The 23,830-nt window shown below is 36.8% G+C and overlaps 1 protein-coding gene across 1 annotated transcript; it reads left to right on the top strand.

The window, feature by feature from the left end:
• The first annotated feature begins 1,422 nt into the window (after window positions 1–1,422).
• On the top strand, window positions 1,423–23,076 carry LOC116293382 (endothelin-converting enzyme 1). The gene is made up of 17 exons (XM_089039048.1): window positions 1,423–2,236; window positions 2,329–2,376; window positions 2,932–3,042; window positions 3,391–3,462; window positions 4,156–4,280; window positions 6,150–6,351; window positions 7,200–7,298; window positions 8,303–8,389; window positions 8,752–8,855; window positions 9,560–9,627; window positions 10,885–10,939; window positions 11,110–11,177; window positions 11,313–11,452; window positions 12,113–12,178; window positions 15,360–15,458; window positions 22,119–22,195; window positions 22,570–23,076. The coding sequence occupies exons 1-17, from the start codon at window positions 1,511–1,513 to the stop codon at window positions 22,688–22,690; spliced, it is 2,268 nt and encodes a 755-aa protein (XP_088895174.1). The 5' UTR covers window positions 1,423–1,510; the 3' UTR covers window positions 22,691–23,076.
• Window positions 23,077–23,830: the final 754 nt, after the last annotated feature.

The following is a 23,830-nucleotide window of genomic DNA, read 5'->3' as shown; positions in this document are numbered from 1 at the left end:
GACGTTGCACATATCAAGACAAGGAATTCTCTACGATGTAAAGGTATGAATCTTTGAAGCCTTTTACACTTATACCTAGGATAGATTTAGGACAAATCTATGTTCATATCGTTAACTAGTCGTTATATTTTATAGCTTAGATTTTCTACATATTTGTTAAGCATTCGTTTCATGTTGTAGTAATTCTAGTCGCATTAGCGCGTAATTTAGTACAAAGTTATTCACGCAGTAGTAATTTAGTAATCACGCTGAGTGTATCTTGTCTTTTAAACTCTTTAAAACGTTTACTATAGGATCGCTACCGCCTTACTCGCTTGTTTAACCTTTTTACTACGATAAATAGCCTTAACTGCGGGATAAAAGACCTTTTCTTTCCAACCTTTAATTTGTTCGCTACTTAAACTCTACACTCAAGGTCATTGTCGCGACCGCGTGTTCAGTAAACCGTGTAATTCTTAGTTTGTCATAAACAAAGGTTAAAATACTTACCTAAAGCCATAGTTAACCTCTAGTCAATTTTTCCTATTGCTTTTTCCATTGGTTTAGTTCATTTTAAACGGTTTACCGACTTGTACATTAAACTTTGCAACCTAGTAATTTTCACTCGCGTATTGTAAACACTGCTAATCAGTATGCAATATTCAAATTACCTGTGACGTAATTTACGTATTTCCGTTTCTATTTATATCTAGCAAAACTGTATTTTATTCATAACTTTTTAGCTATTTAGATAAGCTACAAATTTATTTTATCTCATTGTAAATATTTTTCTTGTTTTCATTAGAGATATCCTGTAATCTCGTTCCCGTTTTTTTTTCATGTATTGTAAAGTTGTGTGAATTTTTCAATAAATTCTTTTGTCAAAACCACTTGCAATCTGATTCATAGCTGAGCGCCTTGCCGCCGGTTACATAAAGCTTGATTTTTTGTCTATTTTGATCTTTTAAAACTATTTGGCTATTTACTTCTAAGCAAGTCTAACAACAGCAGTTAGTTTTTTTCGCAATCAGAGAAAGACAATATAAAAAAGATGACAAAAAACAAGACATATAGGAGAGATGCTTCTCCTGAAGCGCTTTGAATCAAGTGAGATAAGTATTTGTCAGTATTTGTACTAATGGTCACGCAATGGTTAATATTGTAGCAAAAATATTGAATAAATTAGTTAACCGAAACATGTTTTCATAGAAACGTTGCCGCCATAAACAGAAGAAAAGCGGTCATGTAACACCAACCAAATTTTACGGTTTAGATTTTAGGAGACAGCAGCAGGTAAATCCTTTCAACAAAAAAATATTTAAAAGATAAAGAAAAGTTACAATGAATTCGAATGGAATTCAGGTAGGATAAGACACGTTTGCTTTACTGGTAGAGAAAAAGACCTAATTAATAATAAAAAACTTTATTTAAACACAACTAGATCAAACAGCCTACAGTTCTGGTAATACTCTTTGATGAGAACGGCAGCTAGTATCATAACAGACACGTAGCAACAATCAGTGTATTCGTGATGGGAAGAATGATGAATGGTGGCAGCGGTGGGAAACAAGAAAACAAGCGATGGTCGTTAATCCATTGTCCTCGTTTCTTGGCATTCTTACTGGTGATATCCATGATCCACGTAGCAGCAAGTCAGAACAAGATGAGTACTCTTGATCAAGGTTTGAACAAGATTCGATCACCAAGATATGTCAAGACAACAGGCAAAAATAACGCCAAATCTAGCAAGGTTTGTAATGAAAAGGAATGTATTGAGGCAGCCAAACAAATCAAAAGTTTGATGAACACTTCTGTAGACCCTTGCGATGACTTTTATGAGTACGCTTGTGGGAGATGGCTACAAAACACTACTTTGCCAAGTGGTAAACCTTTGTCATCCTACAAGATCAGAGACGAGATAGAACAGAAAAAACAAAGGTTTTTGACAAAAATCTTAAAAACAGGGACAATAACGATCTACGGAGCGAATAAAGATCTTGTAAAATTACCTTTAAATTTGTACAAATCGTGTATGAACAAGAAAGCCATTGACAATGCTGGTGTGCAACCTTTGAAGGAACGAATCAATGATTTGGGAGGCTGGAGCATGGTGGAAGAAGACAGAGTCTGGAATGAGAATAGCTGGGACTTTAATACAACAATTGGCTTCATTCATAAGAACTACAAGTCTAAGGGAGGGCCGTTATTTTCTGTGGAAACCAAAGCAAGGAGCAGAGCTGATCCATATTCCATTACTGTGAGTAGCAGAAGAAAGAGTACACGAGTCCAAATTACTGAACGATATGATTGATGTTTAATGCATGTGCATTACTTACCTCCCTGATACAGATCGGTCAGATTGGAGATGAAGAAGAAGATTCTCAAATGGCGCCAAACGTAAGTTATGGCTCGAAAACAATTATTAGACATTCAGTAGTGCTGAAGAGTGCTGTCTCACACTTGGGACGCTAAACATGGAGCACCACTAGTGTATAGCGCTAGCGACAACCATTACTATTAATTTTGCTGTTGTTGTGTAAATTAGTCACATTTTATTGAAGTGTCTATCAAATGGCTGCTCAAAACCAAGAAAACGCTCACCATTCAATAATAGTCACCTCGCACACATCTCTCATTTATGAACACACGCGTTCGCCACCTACAACTAACAATTAAAAAAACAGCAATAGTCTTATTCTCGTACCCAAAGCCTTCTCAGCTTTTTAACGAAAAATCAAATCAATCTTTTGTTGAGAAGGGTCTGGGTACGAGAATGCAATAGTCCTATTTACAGTTCCCGTCGCCATTTTGGAACTTACGTCGAAGCGAAGTTGCATTGTATGGCAGATCTATATAAACGACAACGACAATAGGACTATTGGAACGGAATTTATATTAATTTCATTGATTGATCTATTTATTGATTTATCGATTTATTGATTTCCGTTTTAGAGAACTGCCGCTGAAAAATACATCACTGATGTGGTAAAAGTTTTGGGCGGGAACACGAGCATCGCAATTAAAGTAAAAGAGCTTCTCGACTTTGAGGCCAAACTTGAAGAAGTTAGTGTAGTTTTGTGACTTCGTATACTTAACATTTTTAGTTGTCAATTAATTTCGGGGGGAGGAGAGGGGGCAAGAGATCGCCCTCATTTCCATTGATTCTGTAACTTTAGTAGATGGTTGTATTCTCTTTTGACTGCATTTCAAAAAATTACAATTTCTTAAATTTTGTTTAATGAGTTATAAGCAATAACTCTAATGATCTTTAAGTATTAAATTATCATGACTTTATGGTCTTTTGGAATATTAATTAGAAATACTAGTTTTTAATAGTAATGCGAGCTATGAGTTATTAAAGTTATTAATTATTTATTTAGTAATATAATAACGTTAATACTCATGTGCTAGAATCTGAATGATCCTGATGAAACTCCATTGAGGATTTTGACACTTGATCAATTACAGCAGGAAGTACCACAGGTATGTATTGACGTTAATTATCAAACCGTACAGTATTTTGTAAACATATCCAGTCATCGACCAACTTCGTCTCGCAATCCTACTTCTCTTAAGGACCGTACTCATACCCATGGCGCAGCTGTGGCGAAAAGTACGGTGGAGAGCTCGTAGTATGTCACACGTATCAATGAGTAAAGCCCGGGGGGACTCCTATATATAGAAGGGAGAGAATGCTCGTTGGAAGTTTTGAAATGACTGGACCCCTAAGAGCTACCTGAGTCCTGTCCAGTTGGGCGTGGGAACTAATGAAAGAAGTCAGATAATGAAACGAAAATAAATATCTGGAATAACAACTGGCCTTCTGACTGTCATCATTTAACCTCAGGTATCCTATTGCCTCGAAACACCCTAAGAGGTACCAAATTGCGGATCTGGGTAAACTAAAAGTCGCATTTCATTGGCCAAAACCTTTACGCTATTATCATCAAGTTGCTAATCGCGTTTTTACGAACCTTCTTGTCTGTACAATTGCTGGCTATTTCATTTTTGCCTGCCAATCCAACGTTTGCCAAAGCTTGCACTGTGTACGTGTGATCCTGGCCATGTCAACCAACTGTGGGACAGAGAGAGAGACCTGTAAAACCCTAAAAACCCAATCGAGAGAAAAACGTCGTCAGAAGGAGGATTTAAAGAACCATTTTTTTTCTTTCCTAGTTCAATTGGAGTAAGCACTTAAATCAGATGTTTGCGCCTCACAATATTCCTGGGACCGAGGTTATTCATGTTGCACTGCCTTACCTCAAAAAGACTATGGAACTGGTACAGAATGCCTCTAAGAGGTAAAATAGTAGTAGTAGTAGTAGTAGTAGTAGTAGTAGTAGTAGTAGTAGTAGTAGTAGTAGTAGTAGTAGTAGTAGTAGTAGTAGTAGTAGTAGTAGTAGTATAGTATAGTACAGTAGAGTGAAGGCATTTCACTCGTGAGATTAAAAAAAAACAGTCAACATGTAGTCAAATAGTGATGTAATTAGTGTATCAGTTTAATATCTGTAATCCACGATTACATGGGATAGATATAGTCGATACAATATGGGATAGGTAGTCGAGAATGAAGACCATTAAACAGGCACGGTTCGAACGCACGATAGATGTATTTTAATGATAGTTGAATAGGTTGTGTAATTGTAGCGTGGTTCGAACTAGAATAGATACAAAAAATTCTAGGTCGTATCAAGAAATGCTCTATTGTTCGGTACTAAAGTTGAAGAACAATAGCAGGGATTAGCAAAGGATTAGCATATAATTAAGCCTGACAAGTCACTCGTAAATTCGCCAACTCGAGTGGCAACGAACACCATCGGAAAAGTTTCGTAAAACTTTCGTAAAGGGAGCAAAATCACAACTCTACCCCCCTTAGGCAAACTTTTGTATAGTTACCAAACTCTCACTACACTACCCCCACTAGGTTAAAATCGCTTGAAGTATCCTTGCCGATGGGGGTAGGGATGAGGTGGATTTTTAACTTCGCTCGCACAAAACTATATCTCATCATCGCTTCGAATGAAACTTTAAACCATGTCATCGGTTCTTATTTTTCTTGATTCCGCTAAACACCTATTGTTCGCGTCTAATCTTAATTATTTGAACTGAAGTATTTCTAAGATGCCGTAACAATTTATGCAAGACTCACAACTTTTTCGTCTAAAATTACTGTTCACTAAACTTTAAAAAAGACGGTTACTTGGCTAGAACAAATAACCTATAGTCTAAATTACAATACGTGGCGCTACAACGCTACTATCGGACGTCAAGGTTACAAACACGAATAAATGATCTAAAATTATTACACGATAGTGATGAATAATCGATAGAAATTTATCAACTAACTATAATCAATTAAGGTAACTTACTTTGGTGTGCCTTGGTAGCTTTTCTAAGTAGAATTTATCGATTTGTTGCAGAGTTAATAGAGTAGAGTTCTAGATAGCGTAGAATGTAAAATCGTCAAATGCTGATAGCACGTGTGCAAATAGAGTATTGAATTACAGTACGTGGCAGTTCTTTCACGAATTAATCATTAACCGTAAGTAAACAAAAAATAATTGAGCAAAATAAGAATAATTAAATCATTGTGAATAACAATATCTATTTCACGAGTTTAGCGATTTAGTGATTTTACCCTTACGCTTACCCTTACCCTTACCCTTACCCTTACCCTTACCCTTACCCTTACCCTTACCCTTACCCTTACCCTTACCCTTACCCTTACCCTTACGCTTACCCTTACCCTTACGCTTACCCCTACCCTTACCCTTACCCCTACCCTTACCCTTACCCTTACCCTTACGCTTACCCTTACCATTACGCTTACCCTTGCCCTTGCCCTTACCCTTACCCTTACCCTTACCCTTACCCTTACCCTTACCCTTACCCTTATCCTTACCCTTACCCTTACCCTTACCCTTACCCTTACCCTTGCCCTTACCCTTACCCTTACCCTTGCCCTTGCCCTTACCCTTACCCTTACCCTTACCCTTACCCTTACCCTTACCCTTACCCTTACCCTTACCCTTACCCTTACCCTTACCCTTACCCTTACCCTTACCCTTACCCTTACCCTTACCCTTACCCTTACCCTTACCCTTACCTTTACCAAAAAAACATCAAAAAGAAAGATCAAAAATAAATGATGTTTCTCCTTACCATTAAAGTGTGTTAGCTAATTACCTGGTATGGCACGTGATTAAGAAGGAGGTAGCCTATTCAAGCTTCAGTCATAAAGCACCCAATTCCACAGTGAATCGCAGCGTAGAGGATGATTGCGTCTATGAAACTGAAGAGCCTTTTATTGATCTAATGGAAGCTGCATACGTCACAACTTATGGCAAAAAGATAACTAAGATCAAAAATATGGTAAGCAGGCTTTTGGGAGGGACTGGGAACCAGTGTTACATAATATTAATTACTATTGTATAGAACGGTCTGAACCCAGGTGAATGAATGTTAATCGAAGCATTATGATCATCCGGGTGGATGTAATCCTTAGAAGGACTGTTTGATGTGACTGACTCTGAAGATGACTTCCGATCAGGTTGTCGAAACGTCAGTCACATTAAACAGTCCTTCTCAGTCAGGATTACATCCACCCAGATGATCATAATACTTCGATAAACAATGAAGAAATAGAAAACGCGCGCGCGCGCCTTGTGCTGTCATAAAGCACGCGGGGGTTGGCAGAACACAAGAGAAGTGTTAGGAGAAGCACGACGCGTAGCGGAGTGCTTCTGGACACTTCTCGAGTGTTCTGCCAATCCCCAAGTGCTTTATGACTGCACACAGCACAGCAAGTAAGTTTTTTATTTTTTTTATAAAATACAAATTACAATAATAGATAGGAATGACGCAACGGAAAGTGCGCGCGCGAGCAATGTGCTCTCATAATGCACACACTCCAAACCAATCAGAACGCGACATTCATAACAGTTATTTTATAATATTCATTACGGAGATGATATGCGATGTTGTTGTATATGCTTTCTTCAAGAGCTCCCCCAATCCAGCATTGTGGATCAGCTGTTCTAGAATTTTTCATTAATGCGCGCTTTCACTCGCTTGGTTTCGGCCGGCTATGTTTTTTTTTTCCTCCGGGGATGGGTGTTTTTCAGTATTTTTTTGTTTGTTGTTTTTTTTTCTCGTCCATATATGCGTTTGGTCTGTCATTCTAATTTTTTTTGTTTATGTTCCGGATCTTATCTGTGTAGGTGGAACAACTGACAAATGAAATACGCCAAGCCTTTAAAGAAAACGTAAATTCACTTACCTGGCTTGATACCAACACTAGAAGGACAATAAATGAAAAGGTACTTGGCTTATAAATGAGCATAACACATTACATTTGTGTATAATCTCAATACCTACAATATGCTTTTGAATATAGAGCGTTTTCACGTGACATCACAGCGGCCATTATGGGGTACCAAAACAATACATTTTCTATCCTCCTGGAATTGAACTCTATTTTTATACAAATACTGTGCAGAAAGTTTCTATTGTTTATGGCTGCCTTCTCATGAGTGAAAACGCTCTATACAATGACATCTGGAGTACATTGGACAACGGTATACTTCTAAGATATTGCAATTTTGAGTCGCCAATACAAGTTTATATTGGCGGCTAGTGGGAGAGATTATACCCCGCTAGTCTCGAAGCTAGTCTTTTCTTCCAAAACGCCTTCAATATTAATCCGTATTGTCGACTGAAAAATCGCACAAAGTTTTGAATCGAGCAATATTCCTATCTCGAGGTAATACGGGTGTATTTTGCGGGCTCTCTCCCGATCACACTTAAAGAAGAATTGCGAAACTCAAGTGGCTTATTATTTTCATATCCTGACGTCATCCGTACGCGCGTATGGGATAACCGTTTGCTAAACAATTCGAAAGGGAAAGAGGAAACGTTGTCTGCCTATATATATACCCCCGAGTGATGCAGATATAGCAGGTAATCGTCCTTAAGAAGTACGAATAAACAATACCCTTTTTCCAGAAACGATATATTTATTCCCACTTTAAAATTTATTTATGTACAGTGAAGATGGAAGATGATCTTCCGAAACAAGTCTGAAAAACCTTGTCTTATAAAGAATGGTTATGTCTTTTAAATTTATCATAAAGAAATTTTAGATTTAATGTTACAGCGCAACGCTAATATATTCGCATACTTCTATGAACAGGAAAATACTGAGCCTTGTGAAAAATAACTAGGGAGACACAAATATTTTGAGTAAAGTTAGCATAGTTGTATCAAATTTGATATCAAAAATAAGCTGATGATAGCTAGCAGTGCACTGTACAACATATTACAGGTTGACAACATAAGAAACAAAATTGGCTTTCCTGACTATCTTTCAAGTCCTGGCAAAGTCAAACAGAACTTTCAGAAGTACAACACTGTAAGTACCTAAACTTGTCATGCTCATTTTCTTACTTCACGATCACACAGAAAATATCTCTTTGTCACAAACTTGACACTGGATTCTGAAGAACAGATTTAATCTTGCCTTTAAGTATTGTTTTCATGCTGATTAATTGAGAAACTAGAAACCTACAATATAATGAAACTTTCTAAAATATTATCAGAGCAAGACAAAGGATAGTTTACATGCACTATTTCACCAAAAATTGTGCAGTGTTCGTAGATAGTTTTCCAAACCTGTTAAACCACTTTAAAACATGTTTAGGTGTGAATGGGCTACTAAATTCTTCACACTTTTAACTATAAATAGCACAACTTTACTTCTCTTTCTCCTTACAGCTCATCCTCAAAAAAGATGAATATTTTAAAAACAAAATAGCCATATCTAAGTTCGATCACCAACAAATGTTGTTGAGATTTAGGCAACCTGTTATTGTCGATCGGTAAGTACATAAAATGTTAATGATAGATTATACGTATCGTTTGTTTTGAGTTCTGGATGGATGATGAAATCCAAAATTTGATTTTCAATGAAAGACATCCAAGTTATATTTCACTAAACCTGATATTGTATTGAATTATCTGTAGTTATCTTTCGTTTTCAAGTAAAATTAACCAGGAATTCAAAGCGTAAAGACGTCGCCAATGGAAGACTTTTTCGAAGATTTTTTCAAGAACAAAACTAGCCCCTGGGGTTGCTGATGTTGGGTGTGTATATGGGACAAAATTCCTAAGTGGGAGAGTACTAAGTTTCAAGAAAACGATGTAGTGCGTTTCGGTTTGATTTTTTCACTGTATGGTTTTCATTATTGGGGACATTATCTTCATCTCCAATAAAAAAAGTAATTGAAGATTTCTTTCCCGAATTTATTTTCACCTTTCAGTTTTATCTAAATTGGGCTCCCTGTGCCTATTGGGAGCTCCTCTGTTAGGCAGTTTCTAGATTTATATATTTGCCTTTTGTTGCATTACCATGTCTTTTTTGGATGGATGCATGCACACATGCGTGGATGGATGGATAGGTGGATGGATAATAGAATGAATAAATGACATATATTGCACCATACCAAAACTTTGTTTTTTAATGAAATAGCGCAACAAAATTCGTTAAATTTACAGTCATACATTCTTTTTAATAATTTCTCAGCGGGTGGCCAGTGTTTGCTCACGAGGGTGAAAATGGGGTTGAATATCTTGATGATTCTAACTGGATCGGTAAGTACTCTTAAGTATGTTACAAAGTCACAACGTTCCAATACACAGCAGGTAATAAGTGACAGGTTATCTACACGGGGCCACAAACCTAGTCTGTCCACGCTTTAAAGTGCACCTAACCCCCGATACAATACTTTCAGCATTGGTTCTACATAAAGTGAATAGTTGAAATATGGTGAAATATTTCTTCAAGTTTATATTTCCAATATGCTACTGACTGTGACGTCACCCCAGGCTTCGTTAAATATACAAACTTTGACTGCTTCACACAAACAATATTTAAAAAAGCATTATCATCATTGTAAATTTGATATCTCATAATTGCTAGTGTTAAGTGTTAAAAATTAAAACAGATGCACTCAAAAACCCGGGGTGACGTCACAGTCAGTAACACAGTGGAAGTATAAAACCTTCATAACTTTAAAGACGCAACAATCAAATGAAGAAATATTTCACCATTCAACTATTCCCTCTATGTAGAATCAATACTAAGGGTATTGCCGCATGGGTAGGTTGCACTTTAAACGAGTAACGGAAGGAAGACCATTTCTCACCGTGTCTACAAAGCGATTTTGAAACTCTCTTTCCAATAATATCAATAATTTTAATCGTTAACCTTAAGAAATCATTATTTGAATGCTTTGTTGATAGTTACTAAAACATTGACAGCTCAGCTTTCATGCTCTCTCACAATTCAACATGGGGTTCCTCAAGGCTCACCTTTAGGCCCTCTACTTTTCAATCTGTACATTAACGATCTGCCTACTTTGTGCAAAACCTGCAATGTCGGCAGATAGAAAAAAGAGCTCTATATACAAGATTAAATGTTACGGGAGAAGAAAGAGAAGTGAAAACACACACTGGGGCCAAAACAGTACTAATATACCTGTGCCATCTCTGGGCTCTGGCTCAAAATAACGCTACTATAAAAATGCCAAAATGGCTCCTTAGGGTCAAATTGGTCCTATCAAATTTACTGTGTATAACACCAAATATCCTATTAACTGACAGCTCTGATAATTATCTAATAACAAAATAGTGTTAAATAATTATGCCTTCTGACATTCCTCTTCAAAATAGTCTCGTTATGACTCTCGTTATGTACGAGAAAAACGTTGTGTAAAAAAAGCACCATGGATTAACAGCAGATAATCACGTTTACTTGACTTATTAGATATTTTGTCTTTTCCATGAACTGAAAATTTTTTCTGTTATTTTGTCCCTAATCAGCTATGTATTTTTTTACCTCTGTTGTAGTTCAGCCGTTAGCCAGCCTGCGACCACCTTTCTTTTATGAAAGTGAATTCCTAAGGTACGAACTGAGGTAGTGAATATCCTGTGAAAAGCAATGCTTAGCTGGCTCGATCCCTAAAGAAGATTGGTTGATACCCAACGCTTTTCGCAAGCGATCTTGCTTTGAAAGCAATCAAATACAGAAACTTATTGTGGGACTTTTTACGCTCGTGACCTTATCTTTTGCAGGGCTTTTAATTTTGGCGCGATTGGTGCAAGCATAGGGAAAGCAATCACGATGTCCGTTGGTCACAGAGGTAAAAGTTTTTCCCAAAATACCCAAAACCCAAGAGTTCTCCCTTAAGGTCCGCCCAGTGTATATATTGCTTTGCATTTTACAAGTAAACCAAATATGAATTCATAACAATCATTTGTAATACTATGTCTTTCAGGAAGGCAATATGACAAGAATGGACTACCTTTATCGACTGCTGGTCAGGGGTGGTCAAGGAAGTCACTACAGGAAATTGATACCAGGGGAAGCTGTTTTGCCACGCAGTACTCCCAGTACAAATTGTTTGGAAGTTGGCGGGTATGTCAGAGGCGTATTCAGGGGGACCTGAATACGGTTGATAAGGTTCAATTGAGGACACTTTTAAGCTTAAAAAGCAACGAGAAAAGAGCGGGGAAAACACGACTTTGTTTTAATCCTCTGCAATTTTGTAGAACTACACTACACGAGGCATACTCTAAGATCGCAATGCATTTTGGGAGCTATGATACAATTGAAGCACTATATAAGCATAAATTACATATACATATTATCGATGGTAATAGAGATCACTACAGCATGTTGATACCAGAGGACGGCGTTTTGCTACGCAGTACACACCGTTCTCAAAATGGCTGACAAGTGCACGAAAACGAGTCATTAGTTTGCAATAGAAGAAATAAAAGCACATGAAATGCGTTCATAGAATGAAAGTAAAGAAAAGTATAGAAATTGACTTTTTGTTTTGACCTGAATTCGCGCTATCCACCTTTATTTTGTATGAGCAGCCTTGTTCAGCCTTGCAAGATGACTGGGTGGCCTCGTTTTGGTGCGCTTGTCAGCCATTATGAGAAGGGTGTATTCCCAGTGCAATTTGTTTGGAAGATGGCAATATATCAGGGTCGCTTTCAGGGGATTGTCTGATTTTGTAACTGATTTCTATATATGAACACGGGCCCATTCTCTTTCTTTTTTTTTTAGGTCGACGGCAATCTTAATTACTTCCAAGAAACCATTGACACCGGTGGTTTCAAAGCGGTCAACAAGGTAAAATCAGTATACAAATAACTATATAATAATAAAGATATACTTTGGGTGACGATAAACACATGTATTTTGATTTTGAACGTGGGCTCAAATCCAATGCCATTTCTCCCAAACTTTGCATAGCCTTTTATTAAACCATGGACATTTCAAATATGCATTATAAAATAATTGGGATACTACGCGCGCTATGATTGGTCGAAAACCATGTTTGATGAGAGTATCAAAACACGCTATCGTCATTTTTAATCTATCGCGCGCGCTCATTGGTCAGTTTGAATAAGACGGCACGTAGGGACAATTTACTTAGACTTTGCTTTTTTTCGATCTTTTAGCGCGTTTGTTATTTTATAAAACAGATCAAAAACAGTTTTCTGTGCTTGATACTCTGATCAAAACACTTGGGATGTTGGGAGAACACTCGAGAAGCTGGAAACCACTCCGCTACGCGTCGTGGTTTCCTGCGCTCCTCTCGTGTTCTCCCAACATCCCAAGTGTTTTGATCAGAGTATCAAACACGGAAAACTGTTTTTGATCTGTTAAATAAAAAATGGAGGTCACCATTCTCGTTTTCGTGTGCTACGTGACCTCAAAATGTGACAAGATACGGCCTCGATGACAGATATGGCTGTAAACGGAAGTCAATAAAAATAGCACCATTCCTTGCAAAATTACAAATTTTAAGCAATCTAAAAAAAGGTAATTTTAAATGCACTAGCTAAGCTAAAAAATATTATTAAAAAAAGGTAATATTGTAGAATTTAAAAAAAAATAATTATTAATAATAATTAATAATAACTAATCATTAATTAATCAATTAATTAATTAAGTTAATTAATTAACTAATTATCATCTTCCTCTGTTAACATTTCATCGAGGATTACACTTGCTCCTGCATTTTCAATTGTGTCATCAGGTGGACTTGACTCGTGACCATTGGAAAAAATTGCTGTTCTTTCGCTGTCTACGAAGACTAGGCTCTGCATCATCTCTCTGCAAATACTGCTTCAGAAGATTAGCGTGGAACGTCTTTAGCTTCCCACTCATGCGTACTCTATAGTCGTTCATCCCAACGAGACTCATCAGAAAAAATCTGTTAACATTTGGTCAGCTACGATTTCAAGCTCATGCCCCCTCATGTGAGCCCATACAAATTATGTCTCAAAAACACGATTTTTGGATCTTTTCTCAAAATAATGACTTTCTAGGCAAAAAAACAGAAGTGGATTCAGTTAATTCAACTATTCACGGACTGTATTATATGGTTTACATTGAATTCTATTGAAAAAAACCACCGTACTTTTTGAGTTGAATTTACGCTGTTGGACGTATTTTACAAGAGAAAATGCATGACATAACCGGGATCAAGCTAGAAAATCGTCTCTCCTTGAAATAAAACAGAACCTGTCAAAAAAAAACAGAAGTGGATTTGAAAACTCCGGGCTTTCCTGAACAGTTTGGTATATAATTCATAGGAATTTGTTAAAGTGCACATGAACCCTTCGACAATACTTTCAGTACTGATTCTACACGAAGTAAATAGTTGAATGGTAAAATATTTCTTGATTTGAGTGATGCGTTTCTAAGTTATGAAGGTTTATACTTCCAATATGCTAATGAGTGTGACGTCTATTAAGGCTTAATCAAATATACAAAATCGAACTGGTTCATAGAAACAGTATTTAAAAAGCATCATTATTTTACTCATGGTTTACATGAAAGCTATTTACAATTTTTATTTTCAAAATGGCCAGCATTTAGTATTACTAGTTACAACAAAAACACTCAAATACCTTACCTGACGTCATCATCATTAACATATTGGAAGTATAAACCTTCATAACTTAAAGACGCATCACTCAAATCAAGAAATATTTTACCAATCAACTATTTACTTTATGCAGAATCAATACTGAAAGTATTGTCGAAGGGTTCATGTGCACTTTAAAATTTAAAACCGTATTTTTGATGATTTTATAAGCCCATACTATCTGTTGGCCTCTTATGGTTTCTTAGGTTTCGTAGCCTCGAAAACGCGCTAACTACTAGTTAGCAAACAAACAAAAAAAAAAACAAACAGAAGATTTACGGGTCATTTAGGATGTTTTGTCACGCAGTTTACTTGTGCTATATAACTTTACTTTTAAGAACAACCTTTTGCTTTGGAAAGAGAGAAAAAAGACCGAAAAGAGCAAATATTCCAAATGTATGGGCAATTTTTTCCAATGTCAATTTTGTAGGGTCCTTTCCATTGCATGAGTAGCTTGTTGTTGCTTGAATAATAATAATTGATAATAATAATAATTAGTAATATTGTAGAAAATTGTAAAAAAGTAATATTGTAGAAATACCTGTAGCCTTTTTGTTGAAATATGGAACTACGTATGCACTTGAGAGTCGTCCTGAAATCCAACCCTTATATTTTCACAATTAAATATATACGGTCGAGAAAAGTCATTTCATTCATTTTTCGTATATGAATGCTCTACGGTCTTCTAAGTTGATATGTGAAATACAAAATGGGGGTTACCATTCCCGTTTTGGATTTATTTTGATAACGTCGCAAAATGGTCGAAAACTTTCCGAGGAAAGACTGGGTCGAGTTTTACAAGCAAATTTCGAAAGAGGTGGGAAAGTGAAATTTAGCTTTCGGTAGAATTTTTGGATAGAAAACTGTGTAAGTTCTATGATTTTACTCCTATGCGCAGAAAAATGCCAATGGCAGTTTAATTCACAGTTTTGGAGCTCCAACGCTAAAAGCTCTATCACCATATGTTACAAGACGCGATTTCTTTTCTTGTACCAAATGCTTAGAATTTGAACTCAGAGATCTTGTGGATATATGCTCTAGGCTAGATAGCTTCGGGCAGGTACAGTGACGCCATATTGTGAAGGCGCTTGAAGACTAGAAGAAGGATTTTGAAATAATATAGAAGACAGGAAGCTAGTGTAGTTTAATCAAAACAAGAATCAATTTCAAGTATTACAGCTAATGTGCTAGTTTGAATAAATAAAGGGGGTTTACACTTTGCGTTCATTTCACATGAAATATTAATGTTAAAGCTCGATCGGTCGGTTTGGTTTTTTGTTTTGTTTTGTCTTTTTTGTTTTGTTTTTTTTTTGTTGTTTTTTTTTTTTTTTTGTTCTTGTTTTTGTTTTTTCTGATTTTTTGTATCTTTATCAGGCGTATCATAATTGGGCACAACGAAATCCCAGGGAAACATGGCTGCTACCAAAGCTCGCTCTAACAAACGAGCAGCTGTTCTACACAGCGTTTGCTCAGGTAAGCAAAAGAAGTGAAATCACTCCTGATCACAGTCAATAGACCTCTTTACCTTTAGTAAATGTTTGCCATTTCAGTTCACTTGTATTCTCTTGAGAATCAGGTCCTTTTTTCATATTCATGTGCCTTCTCTTGTGCAATTGTTAAACAAAGAGATAATACTCTAGGGAATGACTTGTGGTCGACTGAAATTGGATTCCAACTATGCCAGGAAATATAGGAAAGCACAGCTCTACTTTTCGCGGTTTGCGAATCGATATTAGAGACATTTAGCAAGACGTTCTTGCTAGCTCTGCAAACCTCAAACGCGTTAGGCGTTTTCCGTCAAACTTTTGAAATTTAGCAAGGCCTCATAACGAAGTTGTTGCTAGAAGAGTGGCCATATTGAATTTATTGATGCCGACTGTTTCTCTGTGTTTGCGGGCGTTTTTCGGGGGCTGATTCCTAGCCGTTAGTGGTTAGTCATTTGCGGTAAACACGATGCTAACGTCTGGTCGAACTTATACAGGCTTACTATAAGCAACCGACTAGGAATTGATCTTTTTTCACTAAAAACAGGATTGCCTTATTATTAAAGATTTAAGAGTCAATGTCTGTAACGGTCGAGAATCCTAGGACAGTTGAAAAATATCGAAATTGCTCATACTTTGCCTAAATACCATATATGGTGAGTCATGTTCAAAAATACAACCTGGGCGCCTTTTATTTTTGCGAAATCTCTCAAAGTTGATTTTGGGATCCAGAAGGGCTTGGGCACCCTGTGTCGAATAGGAAAATGTAAGGTTTTCTTGGCAATCGTACGGCTTCGCGTTTTATTTTATACACTGAAACCATTATTTTTTTCTAGCAAAGGCACATTATTTCTCTTGAATTTAGTGTAAAAATATTTTTGCTAATGCTCGTTTTAAATAAACTACGAAACTTTGAATGGACTCTACTTTGACGTTCCCGAAAATTTGTAATTTTTCTTCATTTTAAATATGCCTAAATGTGTTGTGGTACATGCACCAGAACTAAAATCATATCACTATGCTACAGCATAACTCTTCTAAAATGATATATACAAATATTATTGGCGGCCCGCTAAACTTCGTTCACTGAGAGCGCCAAATGTGTGGGTAGTTTTCACTCAAGTGAGCGTTACGCAACGCTTATTGTATTAGGTCAGCAGCTCATTTTCTCGGAATTTCACTATACAGAAAGCCAGTTGAAAAAATAATTACCTTCATGTTTTTCTTTGTATTGATCGATTGCGCAAAGAAAAACATCAAGGTAATTATTTTTAACTGGCTTTCTGTATAGTGAAATGTCCCTTACAAATTGCGTAAAGAAAAACATCAAGGTAATTATTTTTAACTGGCTTTCTGTATGGTAAAATGTCCCTCAGAAATTGCACAAAGAAAAACATCAAGGTAATTATTTTTAACTGGCTTTCTGTATAGTGAAATGTCCCTCAGAAATTGCGCAAAGAAAAACATCAAGGTAATTATTTTTAACTGGCTTTCTGTATAGTGAAATGTTCCTCAGAAATTGCGCAAAGAAAAACATCAAGGTAATTATTTTTAACCGGCTTTCTGTATGGTAAAATGTCCCTCAGAAATTGCACAAAGAAAAACATCAAAGTAATTATTTTTAACTGGCTTTCTGTATGGTAAAATGTCCCTTAGAAATTGCTCAAAGAAAAACATCAAGGTAATTATTTTTAACTGGCTTTCTGTATGGTAAAATGTCCCTCAGAAATTGCGCAAAGAAAAACATCAAAGTAATTATTTTTAACTGGCTTTCTGTATGGTAAAATGTCCCTCAGAAATTGCGCAAAGAAAAGCATCAAAGTAATTATTTTTAACTGGCTTTCTGTATGGTAAAATGTCCCTCAGAAATTGCGCAAAGAAAAACATCAAAGTAATTATTTTTAACTGGCTTTCTGTATGGTAAAATGTCCCTCAGAAATTGCGCAAAGAAAAACATCAAAGTAATTAGGAAGTTATCATTATCCTAAAGAAAGAGTAATCAATATCTTATAATTCATAAAAGGATTTTATTCAAATATAAAGTAACCTAAAAGCTGAGATGTCTTGTGTTGTTTTATATTGGATTAGGCCCTAAAAAACGAGCAGTTTATTAGTACTGCGCGTGCTTGTTTTGACACCTGGACCATGAAACAAATAAAATAACAGAGAAAGCTTTTAGCCTTTCGTACATACACCAATACAAACTGAATACTTCCTGTATAAAGCTATTCTAAAAGCGGTTGGCACAGACGGGATAACAAAGTTTACGAAATGTTTACAATCGTTGTGACAGCTTTCGCAGAGTGCATCCACGTCACCCATAGTGCAGCTCGAGCTTGGCATGCAATATGCAACAAAAACTTAACCAAATCCCTAAAACTTTAAGCACATTTGAGACATATATCCATATACTAAGTGTTTTATGTCGCAATGCTTTTCCACATTTTTCATATCGGTTTTGTTCTGCTGCTCTTAAATACTGGTAAATAAAACATTCAGGAAAAGTTATCCACTTTTTTTCCACGGTATTTTGAGTAATATTAGCTTTATGTCGTTATCATGTCGTCCATGTGCAGGCACTGTTTCGTTAAGTACTCACAGAAGGAAAACAAATAGAGCAAAGCAAAGAACTTTACTCGTCAAACCACGTCAATGAGCCAGAGCACATACAGGTGTTCATTGGCGTAAGATCCCATCGTCCGATTTTTTTGAACGTTGTCTGAAATATGGTGAAGTATAGTGAAAGTACACCATTGAAAATACTAGAAGTAAAATAAGCAAACAAGTATTGTTGTACAGTGGTTGACGTAGATTGCGGGATACAAAGCAAACTATCGCCTGACTCGTAGAGCTGGATCATGTGTCAAACTGAGAGATGATAACATCTGTAGTCATTAGCTTTCACCTGCGCTATAAGTAGTGAAACATCACTAGAACCACTTAGTCTACGGTACTTATAAACAACCACTGAGAAAAGTAGACATCACACTTTATCGCGAGGATTTCCACTGCCAAGAAGTACTCGATTTATCAACATGAATAAGAAGTAATCGATTTATCAACATGAATAATACAAGTCTTGGTAACGTAGCCGTGCCTATAAAATGTTTACGATCCGTGGCTGAAGAATGGACCAACTATCAATATTTAAACCCCACGCTTGTGTCAGCTACTGCTGTACTTTCTTTGATCTTGGGAGTTTTGTCAACGCTTGCAAATGCCCTGGTTTTAGCTGCAGTATTTAAAACACCGTCTTTGAGAACCAAGACGAATTTTTTCCTGACTTCCCTCGCCTTGACTGACTTATCAATAAGTTTATTTATCTGTCCTTTGTTTTTCTTTGGGGCATTGAAGTGGCCTTATCATGTTCGTTTTCCAGTTTTTGGGATGGTGTTGGATTTTCTCATCATGCAAACTCTCATAGGATCAACTCTGAACCTCTGCGCCATTAGTTACGATCGTCACATCGCGGTAAAGTCCCCACTGTTGTACACGGTTATCATGACAGACAAAAAATGTGTGAGCATAATAACTACCATTTGGGTTGCGTCGACGGGGCTTTCAGCGCTAAGTTTTATGGATTCAAGTTACAAGGAAAGGCCTACAGTTTACATCATCCCGGCTCTAGCAGTTCCTGTGCCATCGATCACCTTCATGAGTTACTGCTACTGGAAAATCTATAAAATAGTTCTTAGACAAAAGAAACAAATTAAGGCGAATAGCCCTGCCGCCTTTGTTAATAACGATGACACCACAGTGGTCCAAAATCGTGGAAACGATAGTGCTAGACTCAGAAAGGAACGCAAAGCCACAACGACTGTCGCTATGATAGTTGGTACATTTATCCTTTGCTGGCTTCCTAACACTCTCGTGTCAATCCTTCACTTTTTCATCACTAAAGACTACAAATGCAATGCCTATACCTTTGGAGAATTCTGGCTTTTATCCTTACCTATATTATTTTTAAACTCTCTTCTTGATCCCCTAATCTACGTTCTCCGAAAAAGAGAATATAAATTTGCTATCAAGGCCTTATTTTTAAGATCTTCGACTCGGATATCTCATTTAGAAAAATAAAGAAAATCATACCTTTTTATTACTACTAGAATTTATTTTGAATAACATTAAAACGTTTTATCCAATTTATAATATTCTATCTTCCTTAATATATATATATATACTTACTAAAACATTAGTTTTAGGTTAATTCATTATTGAGGTAAAAATAATATATATATACAAAACGACAGTAAAATTTTTAATTAATTTTTTCTTCTTCTGAACATATTCTTATCAATTCCAATCTTCACGATTTTATTGAAGAACCATACACCTTTTGAACATCAAGAGGTCAAAACCCTCAAATTTTGCACGGGACTCTATATTTTTTGTTATTTTCCGGAATAACAGGTAATATCCCATTATTTTTCAAAGTTTAATACAATTCTGGTAAATTTCACTAAACCTGATATCGTATTGTATTATCGGTAGTTATCTTTCGTTTTTAAGTAAAGTTAACCAAGAATCCAAAGCTTTGTCGAACAATCTTCCAAGAGCAAAACTAGCCCCTTAATGAGGGGGGGGGGGGGGGGGCTGTTGGTAAGTTGTTTACAAAATTCCTAAGTGGGAGAGTATACTCGCGCAAAGAAAACGATGTAGTGCATTTCGATTCGATTTCAGTGCATAGTTTTTATTATGGGAGACATTATCTTTATCTCGAATAAAAAATAAATAAAGATTTTTTCCCCGATTTTATTTTTACCTTTCAGATTTATTCAAATTGGGCTCCCTGTGACTTGCGTGTCGGGAGCTCCGCTTTTAGGCAGTGCCTAAATATATATATAATATTGATAACCAATGATTGAGAACGTTGGCAGTGCGCCTCTTCTTTTAACCTACCAAGTCATTTATTAATTCAAAGTACACAAAAAGAAAGAAAAGAAAGCCAGTTAAAAATAATTACCTTGATGTTTTTCTTTGTGCAATTTCTAAGGGACATTTTACCATACAGAAAATCTGTTAAAAATAATTACCTTGATGTTTTTCTTTACGCAATTTCTAAGGAACATTTTACCATACAGAAAGCCAGTTAAAAATAATTACCTTGATGTTTTTCTTTGCGCAATTTCTAAGGAACATTTTACCATACAGAAAGCCAGTTAAAAATAATTACCTTGATGTTTTTCTTTGCGCAATCGATCAATACAAAGAAAAACATCAGTGAGCGAGGTTTAGCGGGCCGCCAATAATATTTGGATATGTCCTTTTAGAAGGGTTATGCTGTAGCATAGTGATATTTATTCAAGTAAGTTCTGGTGCATGTACGAATATTACGAAAAAATTAAAATTACGAATTTTCGGGAACGTCAAAGTAGGGTCCATTCAAAGTTTCGTAGTTTACCCAAAACGAGCATTAGCAAAAATATTTTTACACTAAATTCAAGAGAAATAATGTGCATTTGCTAGAAAAAAATAATGGTTTTAGTGTATAAAATAAAACGCGAAGCCGTACGATTGCCAAGAAAACCTTACATTTTCCTGTTTGACATACGGTGCCCAAGCCCTTCTGGATCCCAAAATCAACTTTGAGAGATTTCTCCAAAAAAAGGCGCCTAGGACTTGTATTTATAAGTATTGTATAAGTTGTATTTTCGAAAATGTCTCACCATAAAGATGAAAAAACTTACTGATGTTTCGGACGCTAGTCCTTCGTCGGAGTAAAAGAGAAAGAAGTGGTAGAAAGGAGTGTATATATGATAGAATAAGACAAAAGAAACCAATGAGAGCAAGGTAGGCAAGGAAACAAAAACAAACAATCAAAAGACAAAAGAAAAGGTTAGTTGAAAGTAAAGCGTTCATTAATCCCGTTGGGACTAAGAGTGCTTATTCACCTATTGAGCACTCTTACACAACTGTCCGAGGATTCTCGACCGTTACAGACATTGACTCTTAAATCTAATAAAAAAATGGTTAAAAAAATAAGATCTTATGTGGACAAGATGGGATTCGAACCCACCAAAAGAAATTTAAAAAAAAAAAAAACGATTCCACTGTGCCATACCCCCGAGACATCCGCAGAGCTGAGGCGACGTATGGACTTCGGACCTGACGGCGATTAAATCCTTCTGCCCTTGGGTGTACGAATTACGCAAGAAAATGTTCTAGCCGAAGCATCAGGGGAGAGACCAGCCGGCCCCCAGACCATATCGGCTAATCCCTTGCATCTCTGCCACGCACGGAATCGGTTGAAAATGTAATATCAAAAAGTCTAGTCTATTCGGTGCATTGTTTTCACGGCTATTGTTATGCTGATTCACCTGGAACCGTGGTCCAGTGGGGAAATCGTTGTCGGTCAAAATACTGAGTCAAACTCGTCTGAGGAGGGTTAGCAAATGGATGGGTGACCTAAATATTAAATATTTGCTCTTTTTTTCCTTTTTTCTTTTTCGATTTTTAAAATGATTTGATTTTTAAAATGGCCGGCAGCCTGTCAAGAATTTCAAAACACTCATGTAAATGGGTTCCATTTGTTTTTAAAAATCCGGCTCACCTATACGATAACACGAACCATAAATAAAAGGAACGCATACTATTATACCCATTTTTTGTTAAATGCCGTCACAATAGTCATGGTTGTTTTTGACGACAGACGTATTGCCGCAAGGGAACTCCTAATGGACTACACAAAGCTTTTATTCAAGCTGGATCCTATGATGACAAATTTGGGTATGGTTAAATGGAATATAACGCGCGCGCTGATTGCTTGGCTACCGTGTTGATATCAGAGGCCTGAGACACGCTGGTGCAAAATTGTTCGAAACGGCTGCTTACGTTTTTGTACTGTGATATAAACACTCTGGAAGCTGTAGAGATCTCGAAAACAAGATAAATACTATACTCTACTACGCCTCGTGTTCCTAAGCTTGCTTCTTTCGTGCTCTACAGCTCCCAATGTGTTTAGAGAAGGTACGTTTTTTATCGGGGGGAGGCCTGGGGATTCGCAGCAAACATTATGAGTATAAATCAAAGTATTATATTGATATCTATGTAAATTTATCTGTATCGTGTAAAACTGATTTTATGTTTCATTCCGGCCACAGGGTGATTGGTACGTTATGCAACTCTTGTGAGTTCGCCAACGCGTTCAAATGTAAGAAGTACAGTCCGATGAATCCCCCTCATAAGTGTAATCTCTGGAGCAAAGATGGAAATTTGTACTAGTAGCCGTCCCAAGTCCTGGCTCTGGATACTCTTCACATATTGAAAATGGAAGCTTTAAATAGCTATAACAAATAAATGGAATTTAACAATAACAATAACAACTTCACTTGCTAATTATTGTAAACTAATCTCGTAATCTGAGTTATGGTCACTACCGTTAAAGGCCGGTTTAGACGGTACGATTTTCGCCTTCAACTATCGTATACAACACGCTCATGTCTGTCGTAGGCGAGTTGTAGGCTTGATTTACACGCTACGACTCGAGTTGTAGGATGGCGCGAGCGTGTTGTATACGATAGTTGTAGGCGAAAATCGTACCGTCTAAACCGGACTTAAGTAAAAATCATAGAAGAGTAAGAAATAAACTGCAACGTAACAAGTTGAAATAGTGCCGATTAGAAAAGAAATGAAACTAAATTGTTTTGACACTGGGAATACAATTCCCCTCGGGTCACTCACCTGTCTCGGAAGCCCATATTTCTTCTCCACCGAACTACACAACAACAGCAATAAGGAAAACACGATCATACAACACTGAAGCATCATGCAGTCGATGGGCTGATCAACATCATTTAATGGCTAGTTTACAGCCCAAACCGGAAACAGGCTCTGGGCCGATCTAATTAAGGACATGGCTAACTCAAAGATCGAATTGAAAATTGGCTTGTCATGCAGGCTATGTTTCGTCAGTGGGGAGCGATAGGAAAATCAGAGAACCTGTAGAAAAAGCGTCGAATCAAGGAAAGGACTTACAAACTATTCTTACATGCGATCCAAAGTCCAGGAATCCAGCTTGCCGGACCCCAGAGGTGAGAGAGTGTATGCTCCGCTCTTGATTTCTACATTACTGTTCTTCGTGTTGAGTCTCCACAAACAAACAACATAAATGGAATCATGGACCCCACTACTAAGGTGTACCACTGTTCGTGTTTTCTTCAAAACATACATAAGACTACTTGAGCCTCCATGACAACAGACCAAATCCATTTGGCCGAAATGTTTTCCCATTTCAGATCACGTGTTATTCTCTTGAGAATAAGATTCTTTGTTTGAGTTGTATCCACATTCATGCGTTCTTCTCGTGAGCAACCGTTAAACAAAGAAACGATACTCTAGGGAATAACACGTGGTCTGTAATGG

This window comes from Actinia tenebrosa, unplaced genomic scaffold (assembly GCF_029948245.1).
Source record: "Actinia tenebrosa isolate PJP-AT-01 unplaced genomic scaffold, QUT_ActTen_1.0 PGA_scaffold6__47_contigs__length_16458017, whole genome shotgun sequence".
Taxonomy (NCBI): Eukaryota; Metazoa; Cnidaria; class Anthozoa; order Actiniaria; family Actiniidae; genus Actinia; species Actinia tenebrosa.
This window is presented reverse-complemented; position numbering and strand designations above follow the sequence as displayed.

What these genes read in the sequence shown, in the direction of transcription:
- LOC116293382 (XM_089039048.1), top strand. Translation starts at nt 1,511, where the DNA reads ATGGGAAGAATGATGAATGGTGGCAGCGGTGGGAAACAAGAAAACAAG. An exon ending in TACAGCAGGAAGTACCACAG is followed by an intron (nt 3,463 to 4,155) that starts GTATGTATTGAC and finishes TTTCTTTCCTAG; the next exon opens with TTCAATTGGAGTAAGCACTT. An exon ending in AATTGTTTGGAAGTTGGCGG is followed by an intron (nt 11,453 to 12,112) that starts GTATGTCAGAGG and finishes TTTTTTTTTTAG; the next exon opens with GTCGACGGCAATCTTAATTA.